The sequence below is a fragment of the Psittacula echo genome, assembly GCF_963264785.1.
Source record: "Psittacula echo genome assembly, chromosome: 2".
In the NCBI taxonomy this organism is placed as follows: domain Eukaryota; kingdom Metazoa; phylum Chordata; class Aves; order Psittaciformes; family Psittacidae; genus Psittacula; species Psittacula echo.
The window spans coordinates 59678148-59690973 of NC_137737.1; the positions used below are offsets into that span (position 1 = coordinate 59678148).

Genomic DNA, 12826 nt, shown 5'->3' on the forward strand with positions numbered 1-12826 from the left:
CGAGCCTTGACTATAACCACCAAATGTGCACATCCTTAGAGGAAACAAAGAGACCCACCTTTCTACAGAAGCAAGAACAGCTCCTTATTTCACAGAACTGTCATCAACAATGCACAGCCTAAATGTGATTCACCTGAAACCTCCACTTTTAGCTCCCACCTTTTGCATTGAGCAGAGCACTGGGTTAAGTAATGATATTTTGGCACTCCTCTACCACCTTATTTTCCAGCCCTTCCTAACCACACAGTCACAAAAGGTTTCCAGAGCTTAAAGAAAACAGAAAACAAAACACGTATTTCACACAATCGGCTTCCAAGCCAAAGCAGCCCACAAGACAAAGTGAGTGCTTAAGAATACACCACTCTTCACATTTTATTGTCAACAGATTTCCCTGTGGGTACCAATCAAGCAACACAACACTGGAGCTGGGACCTCACTACAGGCATCAAGAAACACCCGCATCTCCAGCAAACTCTGGATCCAAATTAACATCCCAGCCCCCTTGATCCCATCCTCCCCACCACCCCAGATCCTGCAGTACACCAACACAGCTCTGGAGACCCTTCTTGTCTCAAAGTCAACAATGGGGTGACACCAGAGAGAAGAGTCTCAAGGAACCTTTCACAAGGTTAGATGATCGACCGCTCCCAGCCGCCCACTGCACACCTCTTTACGTGTCACTGATGGAAGCACAATCATTTTGTCTGCAGGCTTCCATTTCCATCCACTTGAGCACCACTGTGATGGTTTATTACTTTCCTAATAAAGCCTGAATAGGAATGAAGCCTTTGTAGCCCTAAAGTGTGTGTTTTAGTCTCGCTGTAATAACTTTAATACGGTCTGTTTCCACAGCAACTGTTTTCTCAGCCACTTGGTACTTTGCTTTCAGGAACGCAAGGCTGCTTTGCTCCACCAAGATGAAAAACAAGCAGAAAAGAACAAAACTGAGGGCAGCAGCAAGCCAAGCTGCCAGGCCACACACTGGCCGGTCTTCAACAGGAGAGAGGCTTCGGTCAGAGTCCACCAGTGTTTGCAGATTGACTGATTCTTCCAGACAGCCTGGAAAACCAGGCAGAAAGGCTCCTCGTCCACAGCGGTGGCAGGAAAACATAGCACAGAGCTGCACTGCAAAGGAAATAAGCAGCTCTGTGCCCTTCCTCCCCCTCCTACCTCTCTTGCCAGCACAGGCAGGCGTGGAGGAGCGGGGAAGCGATCTGGCTGCAAAGTGAAAGCAACATTAAACAAAAGGTTGGGCTGCAGCCAAAGCCACTTCTTCCCCCCAATGCAATGCATGATACAGCCACAAAAGCTTTAGTGTCGATGCAGGGATGCAGGGCGAAGGAGCAGGTGGGAGACCCTTCCTCGCCATACAAACACAACTCAGTGGGTGTACAAGCTTCAGAGGTTCCTGCTTTTTTGGCCTCGTTCAGGGCTTTTTGGCCAACGAAGCATGAAGAAAGCTATGCAGCTATTACACTTGTTAGGTTATTGCATTATGAAGGCTCAGTGCAGAGAAAGGCATCTCCCCTGCTGAGGTGAGCTCCCACATCAGCGGCTGCCTCCCACCTGATGATCTCCTTGGTTTTGCTGACAGACACTTTTGGAAAATGAGCAGCATCCCCTTGAACCTCTGGATAGTCTGTTTTAAAAGAAGAGGAGAACCTAGGTCTTCCACTGGGAAATTACCTAGTAGTGGATCCTGTTATTTAGCTGCAGCAATCAAATGCTGTCCCAGAATTTAACAGCAGCAAAGCCAAGTGCAAAAGGACAAAGAAAGCCTGTACATCCAGAACACAGCTGCACAATAAGGTCTGTCTGTGAGTGTAAATGCTAAATACTACCTCAGCGAGGACCTTTTCCCATACAACCGCTCCTCCCTAAGTGATAGGAAAAAGTATTACACCACCCACTTCACAAGTGAAGAAAGGGAGGGAAGGCTGCAAGGACGGAGAAGGTGGAATCAATGCAGGAACTCATAACAGATATAGATGCACATGTACATGCTCTTTATTATATTATATTTATTATAATAATATTTATTATATCATTTATTATATATGCTCTTTATTATATATCTTTATTATATATATTATATAATAATAATATATTATATTATTTAATATATAATATATAATATATTATATATTATTTATTATATATATATACATGCCTACAACAAGCCTTTCCACAGACGCCAACAGCACAACCATCTGCTCATCTCCCTTGGAAATATAAACGCTACAGACAAAGGATGCTTATTAAGCCACTTTATACTTCACAGTGCTGGTTCCACGGTATTTCAAAGCAGAGGTCTCATTATTTGGTTTATTTATTGCTCTCTGGTATTATTTTTTATACCTGAATGCAACTAAACATTTTTTGAGAGCTCTCCTTAAGCTATTCTGACAGAGAACCTGAGCAAGCAGAAACAAGGCATCCACTTTTTGCTTCTTTTAGGTGCCTCTATCACCTTGGCACAAAATCCCCAGCAGTCCCAAGCACCCAGATTTTTACAGCACAGGCCAGGGCCAAGCACCGGTTTCTCCACAGACCCACAGGCACTCCTGTTGTTCACCTCTGTGCCTTGTTTCACACGAAGCAGTGCGAACAATATGAAGCTGCCACATATTCAGCACAAAGCTAACTGCATCCTAAGAGAGGCAGGAAAGAATAAAATTAAAGGAAGAGCAGCATGTCTTGTCATTAGGGATGCACAAGCTCACACAAGCTGCATTAGCTGCAAGAAATGAGTGAAATTTGGATATTTACAGAACAGATTTTCTCATTTCAGCTTGTCCCTAACTTTTGGGAAACACCCTCTGGCTTTAGATGCTTCATATCGTCTTCAGTACCAGCCTGGATCGCACATTCAAGGTGGTGTGCTGCCCTTCACTGCCTTCCATCATGCTACTAAAGGTCACTTGATTTTTGCTTATTAACAATATCCTTTGTAGCTGTCCTAAATCCTCTCAGGAATGCGTTTGCTGCTTAGATCAGCTTTGGATTCCCATTTCTGCACCACGTTTGCAGCTTAAGGAGCGTGCCTGAAAGTTCACACAGACGCTCCTTTTCCCTGTTGGCACTTGTATTTCAAATTACTTTCTTCCAGATGAAAATACATTACCCTTGAAAGGGTCATGCTTTACACTAGACGATCTGAGGAGCGGGATGATTTGCATTTGCTGTATTTATGGAACTGAGGGCACCAAGAAAACAAATGTCGAGCCCCAGTTAAACAAAAAAGACAAAAAAACAAAAGATGCTGGGAGTTGTCAAAGGAAATAGAACCAAATTTGAATAAAGGAAAAGCTTTTAAAAGCTTCAAAAATAGAATCTGAAAGGAAATCAAATGCTTACATGGGAGGAAAAGCTTCAAAGTGACCTTTAACTACACTGTTCAACAAGCAGCACCTTGAATGGTTTCACAATTTACAAAGCCGAAGAGCTCAGGACCACACTAATGTTGCCTTCCCAGTAACAACCATGGTATGTTTCCTTCAATAAGAGATGCCAAGCGAAATTCCCGCAGGAATTGTTGTAGGTTCAGGCCTGCTCTCCTGTGGATTTGACTCCTGGGTATGTTCTCCAATGTTTAATAAAACAGGAACTCCAATCAAAATGGTTTCCACAGTTCAACTTCACAGCAAATCTCCCAAATCGGTTCCTTAATAGCTCATAACAGCTGAGCTCACACTAAACCTTTCAGTAGGGTGTAAAAAAGAAAATCAGCCATCTTTGATACCCAAACACTTCTCCTGAAGCTTGGAAGGGCCTCATAGCTACAGAGTATCAGCCCTCCATCACCCCAGCATGAAACTGGTCAATGGGGCCAGCAGCTAGGGAGGAGAGACACAATCCCTCCAGCACTGCAACCTTGGAAAAACAAGGTTCTCCTATTAAAAAATAAAAAGCTACTCACAACAGGTAATTTAAATAACGTAAATAACAAGTAGTGATAGAGACAAGCTTATCCATTTGAAGGCCAAATGAGATTTCCCCAAAGGAGAGCTTACACACCATCTGTATCGCTACCACAAGTCATCCCTCTGGCTCTGCAATACCCTTTGGAGCTCCTACTCATTCAGCACGAGCGCGTTATCAGCAATGGATGAAAAGAGGCTTCGTGTCAGTTATTATTTCCACGGAGCTGATCCTAAGGCCTCAGCAAAAAGGCAGCCCAGACAGCAAAGCTGGGGCTAGCGAAAGGTAGATTAAAGGAGCTGAGGTTTTAGCACTGCCTAGTTTGGGCTGAAAACAAGTGCTTAATCTTTTTTTATAGGTACAGATGAAAAGAGAAAAATTATGTAAAAACCCTCTGTCCATTACCATGGCGATGCAGAAGTCACTCAAAATTAATGAGCATCAGGAAAAAATCACATCTCAAACTTCCTGCTCGTTTCTCCTAGGAAAGTTAGCCCTTCATTTACAAGATATGCTCCTAAAGGGTTTAGTATATCGCAGTGGTTCTGTACTGAAAGGCAGAAAACATCTGGCATGGTCTTTTCAAAGATTTTTGCCTCCAAGTGCCAACTTCTGCTGGGCTGATCCACTGGCAGTCTGACAAGTGGCAACAGTGCCTGCTGGCAATGGCAAAAGCAATACGAAAAAGAGGGTCTGAGTCAAGCTAGCTCTGCTCACAGCATCTGCCTGTACAAGTCGTAGCCTAAGGAACAGCATCTCAAACATCCCTCTCAGCTATCTCTGTAGCAGAGGCACTCTCCAGCACTTGAAACATCTTCATGGCCTCCTCTGGGCTCGCTCCAACAGCTCCACGTCCTTCTTGTGTTTGAGGCCCTAGAGCTGGAGAAAGGACTGCAGCGGGCAGGTCTCACGAGAGTGCAGCAGAGAGAATCCCCTCCCTCGACCTGCTGGTCAGGCTGCTGGTGATGCAGCCTAGGACATGGTTGGCTTTCTGGGCTGCAGGTGCACACTGCTGGGCCAGGTATTGCACCTCAAGCTTTCCTCCCTTCCACTCAGTCAGTGCAATTTGCTTTACATCTCCCCACAGTTCATCCTTTCCCACTTTGCCATGCTTCCTTGCCATGTGAAGCATGCTGGCCCATCCTTCCTGCACTGCTGAGCCTCAAACAGGACACAGCAACCTATTAAAAAGCCAAACGAAACAGAAAAGGATCACTCCACGTCTTCCTAACACAGAGCTGCTCCATCAGATGAGTCCAGCTCTGCTGCCTACCCTTCCATCTCCAACCTGCTGCCATCCAAATCCTCCCTGCACGCATTGGCATTTCACTGCCTTTTTGTCTTTACATCAGCCACAAGCTGTATTATTGAAACAGGGGGAAAAAAAAACCACCCTGAAACCCTAGAAACTGGCAGGGAAAGGTCAGAAGTGGATGCAAAGCTCCTCTCAACATTTTAACTGCATTCAGCATCCGACAGCCTGAGCCAGCAAGCCTTCAACCTCACTGCTTGCAGTCTTGCGAAGGTGAATTTGGGAAGTTTCCTCTGAACACCGTCCTCTCCCTTGTCATCCAAATTAACCCAGCAACAACGTGCCACGGCCCTGTCACACCACCGGCAGCCATGAAGTATTTCCTCTCATTTCAATAGCAGCCACACACAAGATTATTTCAATAGCTGGATCAAAGGAGCAGACCAAGGTTACAAGCAGTATCTGAGACGACAGCTCCTCTATCTATTGCTAAAAATAAGTAGCTGTGGGAAAAGTACTTAGCTTCTTGCAAGAAAGATAATGTACGTACTACTTTATTTCACTACTACTATGCTTCTCTGGTACTATCCAGAGGAAAACCTATCAAATCCTATACTAAATATACATATTCTTAACTAAACTAAAATTCCTCCCTAAATCATTTGTAGATGACACACACACTGTACTGGGATACATAAACCAACTAAAGAGCACGTGACTTTTCCCTCTTCCACCCTTTTTTACCAGCACAGTTTTCCTTATCACAGATGGATCCCCAAATCAGTTAAGCTTTTGCAGAGACCTCAATATTTTTAAGATGTAAGCTCCAGTTTACAAGGTGTTTAAAGAGGCATCACAGGATGTGCCTGCTGGAAGAACTGACATTACGTGGTGATTTTAACAGGATTTTTAGCAAGATAAACTTCAGCGCGTGCCACAGCCGAGCAAAGACTTCATCCAAGTTATAACCGGGCAGATGGGAATGCATCAGAGAACCAGTTTCAAGGGCAACCTGCAGACAAGCATTTCATAAATACAAGTAACTACAGTTAATTATCAACTTGCTCAGCAGAAAGCTGTGGTTATGGAAATACAGCTTCTTGTGGATTAAGGAGAGGGCTTGAAACAAAATTCCTGTTTCCAGATAGGAAGAGACAACAGCTCCTCTTACACCAGCCACTGGGGATCAACAGAGCTATCTCATGACTTCTTATCTAGGATAAGGACTTCCTTTCTGCTCCAAACACCGTTTTGGACTGAACCCTAAATTAAGCAGATAAATCTCTTTGAAAACTTCAGTCCAATCTGTAGGACAATGATTTTATAGTTGAGAGGGTGCAAGTGCTGTCAGCTTTTCACGGGAAACACTATGCTGCTGAGCATCTTCTTATAAGCCAGAAAACTGCAAAGTGCCATTGAAACTCTGCACACAAGCTCTCCATCCTGAAAATACCCATGGTTTTGCATATCTCGCTCTGGTCAAACTGCTCCAGCTTGCTCCAGCAAGCACTGGCAGGACCTCAGTGTGCGCACAGTCACCTCCAGCCAGGTACCTTCAAAGAGGTTCAGGAGACCTTGCTCTCCCATTTTAGATTAGACCTTAGGAAGAAGTTCTTCCCTGTGAGAAGAACTCACAGGTTGAGGTGGTGAGGCCTTGGCACAGGTTGCCCAGAGAAGCTGTGGCTGCCCCATCCCTGGCAGTGTTCAAGGCCAGGTTGGATGGGGCTCGGAGCAACCTGGTCTGGTGGAAGGTGTCCCTGCCCATGGCAGGGGGTTGGAAATGTATGAGCTTTAATGCCCTTTTCAGCTCAAACCATTCTGGGATTCTATGAGTCTACTTCAAAGCGTATAGTTAGGTGACAGTCAGGAACTGTTAAACTAAATACAGTCGTGCTAAGCTGAAGCTTAAATTGGGTTAAAGGTTTTCTTCAGCTAAAAAAACAAAATAAAAAGTCTTCCCGAGAAACACACACAGAACATTTTAATCTGATTTTCAGCATTAGGCAAGAAAAAAAAAAAAAAAGACAGAGAAGATAAGCGGGGCTTTACCACACAATACTGTGAGGATGAGCCTCAGCACTGTCATGAGCATCAGCACAAGAACCCTAGGGCAAAGAGTGAGCTAGAGACCAGTTCAGCCCTCACGAAGCTTCTACTGCCCATACTCAAGTAATTTGTAAAATAAAAGCCATATGAAGAATCACATTCTTTAGCTCTTAACCCCAATGCCTTCATTTTGGATATGTCTGCACAGCGTACTTAGGAAAAGGCTGTCCTGCTTTTCCCTGCAGCAGGACCTCATACAGTAGCTAGAACCATTTGTTTCCTAAAACACACAGAAAAACAACCTTAAACTTGAAAAGATCTACGTCACCGCGGGAGCTTTCACAAGGCTCCCTGCAAAAACTTGGTGGAGTTTTCCTGTTAATAGAAGGCAGTAATGAAAACATGAGCTAAGCACCAGTTTCATAAGCAACCAGCTTCAGAAAGGCTTTTTTATATATCATAAGCTGGCAGAAAATATGCACAGCCACATTAAGAGACTTCCCTGTGAAGCTCCTTTCCTCTGGCACAGCAGAAAGCTTACCTTCAAGGTTGTTCCCATATGACTTTCGAATGGCTTCCAGATAACAGGATACTGTGGGCTTGTTCTATTGGGTTGGTTTTTTTTTTTTTTGGATTCCCTTTCCTTGGTTTCAGATTTTTGGGGACATATAAAACAGGGAGATATGATCTTTCATAGAATCACAGAATGGCTTGGTTTAGAAAGGACCTTAACATCACCCAGCTCCAACCCCCTGCCATGGGCAGGAACACCTTCCACTAGAGCAGGTTGCTCCAAGCCCCATCCAACCTGGCCTTGAACACTGCCAGGGATGGGGCAGCCACAGCTTCTCTGGGCAACCTGTGCCAGGGCCTCACCACCCTCACAGGGAAGCACTCCTTACCCAGATCTCATCTAAATCTCACCTCTGTCAGTTTTAGCCCATTACCCCTTATCCTATCACTACAGCTCTGATGAAGACTCCCTCTCTGGCATTCTTGTAGGCACCCTTCAGATACTGGAAGGCTGCTATGAGGTCTCCATTCAGCCTTCTCTTCTCCAGGCTGAACAGCCCTTCTCAAGCCTGCCTTCATATGGGAGGTGCTCCAGTCCATTTATCTTTGTGGCCTCCTCTGGACTCACTCCAACAGTTCCATGTCCTTCTTATATCAGGGACACCAGAGCTGGACACTACTGCAGGTGAGGTCTCATGAGAGCAGAGCAGAGGGGCAGGATCACCTCCTTCGACCTGCTGGTCACGATTCTTTTGAAGAAACTCAAAAGAAACTGTACTCACAGAAACTGTAAAAATGCCCACAGGAAAAAAAAAAAAAAAAAAAAAAAAAAAAAACCACCACAACAAAACAACATCCTGGCTGAGCCTGCATGGATCAGGCTTATCCCAAATAAGTAAAAATGTATTCGGATAATAGCCTGATACCCTGGTTGCTCAGAAGCATCACGTGAAGCCTTAGGGGGTCAGACATTTCAGCTCCATACTGGCAACTCCGAGATGAGCAGCCCTGTAGTTCTCAGGCCACTGCAGCAGACCTCAGGGCTTGTAAGCTTAGTAAGCAACTACTACAAAATATCTGGGGGAGGAGAAAAGAAGACGAAAGCTTGCAAACCAAGATAACAGTTACACAAGCCAAAACTGTAATTTTTTTGCCAGAACAGGAAGTAATATTCAATATGCCAACAAGTCAGAGTCTGAAATTTAATGTCTTGCTACTGAAAGGCAATTTCATTTAAATTTCAGAAGGAAACAGCCTCTCTGATACCATACCTGATCCCTGGCATAGCAAACTGTGCTGATGCCAAGGCTGTGCACTAGGGTTGAGAGCCCAGCATCAGCTTACAGACTGTTCTAAGAATCTTTGTACAAGCAAGCAGTGACTGATGTTTCTCAAGCGTAAATTACACCCAGAAGTCAAACACTTTTTACTGAGTAAAAGCCCATTTGCTGTCAATCAATAAAAGGTGACACGACAGGTCAGGTAAGCAAAGCAGAAAGCACAAGATCATCCTCTGAGTTTTTATGTGTCGGGATATTAATTACCCCAAGTTTTCTCACTGATTTGGGAAAAGATAAGCATCACCTTCCCAGGAAAACAGAGCGCATGGCACAACTTGTAGAGAAGTCCTGAGCTGAAGGAGGCTCCTCGTTGCATCTCAAGTACCTGCTCCTCAAACAGAAACACAGCCGAAAGTGCAGCACCTTCCCGCCTGCAAATCCCAGCAGCAGCTTTTCACAGCAGCAGGAGAGGATCCCCTCTTCTTCTCAATCCTCATGCCCTCTGCCAGGGTTTGGGCTGTCACAAGCACCACAGAAGACTTGGGAAAGACCTGACTGGCTAGATAACAGCAGCTGCAGGTGAAATCGCTCAGAAGGAAATCCAGCAACAGCTGGCAGACGGATTGTAAAATGACATCTGAGCAATGAGACAACAGTATGTGTGCTGGGCAGCATCACCAGCAGCATGAAAGGCAGGTCAAGTGAGGGGATTCTCTCTCTCTGCTCTGGTGAGACCCCACGTGCAGTCCTGTATCCAGCTCCAAGGCCTTCAACATGAGAAGGAAGTGGAGCTGTTGGAGTGAGTCCAGAGGAGGCCATGGAGATGCTCCAAGGGCTGGGCACCTCTGCTACGGAGACACACTGAGAGCTGGGCTTGTTCAGCCTGGAGAAGGCTCCTGTAGGAAGGTCTCAGTTGAGACCAATAGGACTGAAAAAAGCAGACAAGCTTTTGACTGTTGAAGACAGGCTTGTGTGACCAAAGTGAGAATATGAGAGGGGGGGAACACAAAATAAATGCCAGTGCTGTAGACTCACAAGTGCCCCACATCCTGATCCACTCTCAGCAAAAGGGCATCCCAGCACTCAGGGAGGCATCAGTAAAAGTCACCAAGGTGATTCAGAGAGATTTGTGTACAAAGACAGACTTCACAGACCACAGCCTGGATCTGAAAGGGAGACCAAGCACGCTACAAAGTCATAAACAAGAACATGGAGTGATTATTTTATTTCTCACAAGGGCTGCATGAGAGAGCACCCAAGGCAACTTCCATTTAATGGGTTTTAAACCAAAGCAAGTAGTTTTGTCATTAAATGGTGGAACTCTGTTTCAGGAAGCTGCAAAAGCCAAGAGTAAAAATGAGAGGCTTCAACAAGCTTACCAGGACAGGTCTACCAGGAGCTTTACCCTCGAAGGCGCAGTGCACTGATACTGTGTGTGAGATGTTGCTTGTGTCAAAGAACGGCCGCGTTAGCCTTTACAAGGGACCACGTCAGAAAATCTCACCCAAAATTAAGAACAAAAACCCTGCAGTGATAAAGCAGATGAGAACAGCACTCTGTGCACGACTCCCTCCACAATGTCTCACTCCTTCTAAATTTGCTAGATGGGACAGAAAATGAAGGAAAGAGCTTTTCTTTTAGGAGAAGCTTTTCTTTTCCACAGTTTTGCTTTCCAGTAAGAGTCGTCACAGGGCTGTATCCCACTCTCCCGCTTCATAAAGCTCAGTTATCTGATCATAACATACATCTCGAGACAAGAACCACAGCAGAACACACCTGGCCTGCCCACCAAGCCACAGCTCCCTTTACTGACCCCAAGAGAAGGTCCCTCAGTGGAGGGACAGCACATCTTCCCACACTAATAGACCACACTAAACCGGATCAACAAATTCAGGATGTCGTGGTGGAAGAGAAGCAGAGCTAGCGCCACCGTACTAGCCCAAAAGAGGAGAACCAAGCGATGCCAGGATGAGCAGAGAGACACTGGAGCATGGCCGCCTTCCTCAGCAGACCCTGCCAAGATATTAATGACCAAGTCTGTCAAGTTTACTCCATCCCCAATTAAAACAAATAAAATAAAATAAAAATTCCATTTTAATGTTCTGAGCTCAGCATCTGCAGTGGCAACAAGGACACCAGCGAAAATAACCACAGTTTTATGGGTAAGAATCCAAGCAACTGCAAAACTTTTCAGATAAATTTAATAACTGATCCCAGATATTTTGCTGCCAGCAGCACCTTCTACAACACAAGATTTACAACAACCACAGTGAATTCCTCCAGGGCTGAGCAAGGAGCCTGCTGCACCATCCACAGCACACACACACAAGAAGAAAATCACCATTTATGGACCCTGGCTTTGGCAACACAGCCAGTTCCTCGGTATCCTCAAGCCTGCACTACAGGCAATGAGGTCTCAGCACCTCATGGATGAGAAGTTGACAATGTAACATGTTATTAATTAACCCCAGGGTGAAGCTCTTTTCATCCTCACTACCAACCCAGGTTGTGGCCTGGATGTCAGACGTGATGCAAACACAGCGAACTGGGGAGACAGCATGGAAAAAACAAGAGGCTTAATCACACAATGGGAGGGGGGTTAGCACAGACCAGGGATGGGAAAGGCAGAACTTAAAAGCCAGAGGAAGCCCAAGGACAGGCCATACAGGCCCTTGGGTCATACAGAGCCCACACAAACCCACAGACAAGACCAAGGAGGCTCAGGACCATCACATAAATCCCAAGCCCTCTCCTCCAGCGCTCACACCCTGCTTTTTCTGGCACCCCTCTCACCCCACATCTCCTTCCCCACAGCAGGGGACCCCCTCTACCTCACTACTCTCCCCTCTTCCTTTCTCCACCCCATAGGCTGCTCCCCATTGCTTCCTCACACACCCCACCAGACACCAGCCATCCTTCCCCCTTGGCCCCATAAACCCCCAGAGCCCCATAACCTGAAATCCTCATTATGCCCAGCCTGGGGACCAGAGACCCCTGAACCCCCCACCTACCCTCAGAAGCTCCTATCCCTACCCAGTCTTTCTCACACCTCAAAACCTCAACACACACCCTCTGCCCCTCACATCCCAAACAACTACAGACCCACTGGACACGCTCTGACCCCCACACCCCTTCTCCTCCTCCCCCAAACCACCAAGCGCACCTCAGACCATACACACACACACACACACACACACACACACACACACACACAGGCCCACTCCAGACCTTCACACCCCTCCACCCCCCATCCCACACACCTCCCACCGCCACCCCCTCGCCGACCTGCAGCGTGCGCTGCCTCAGAGCCCGCAGCCTCTCCTGCCGTCGCCGCGCTTCCTCCTCCAGCCTCCCCAAGACCAGGCCAGGGGCGTCCTCCTCCGCTTCCACACCCCTACCGGGCGCCGCCATCTTTCCCCTTCTCCTTATGCGCCGTACAACTCGCAGCGCGCATGCGCTCATCCAGCGCCGAGCGCATCCAACCCACCGAGCGCCGAGCGCGTCGATCGGCGAGCCTCGGCGGTGGGTCGCAATGGGGGGGGGGGGCATATAAAAGCATTAAAAATAAATAGGATTTAACAAATAAAAGGCAAAATAGTCCCAAATCATCTTCTTATGACCTTGCTACGCTTATTGCCCCGCTCTCCTAGGGCGTGCAAGGCTCAGTTGTGTTGATTGGGGGTCACAATTATTGGAAGGGGGCATTTTACCTTTCCCATCTCTCCTTTTACCTTCTCCCCCCCCCGCAGCTCCGTAAAGGTAAAAGGAGAGATGGGAAAGGATCCCCCTCCCAGCAGCAGGTACCGAGGGGGGG

At 46.5% G+C, this 12826-nt stretch overlaps 1 protein-coding gene across 1 annotated transcript in view; it reads right to left on the reverse strand.

The window, feature by feature from the left end:
• Window positions 1-12438, reverse strand: part of CCDC12 (coiled-coil domain containing 12) — a 47170-nt gene extending 34732 nt beyond the window's left edge. Inside the window, exon 1 of the mRNA XM_080611546.1 lies at window positions 12298-12438. Coding sequence (XP_080467672.1) covers window positions 12298-12423 — 126 coding nt within the window. The 5' untranslated portion in view covers window positions 12424-12438. The remainder of the gene's footprint in view (window positions 1-12297) is intronic.
• Window positions 12439-12826: the final 388 nt, after the last annotated feature.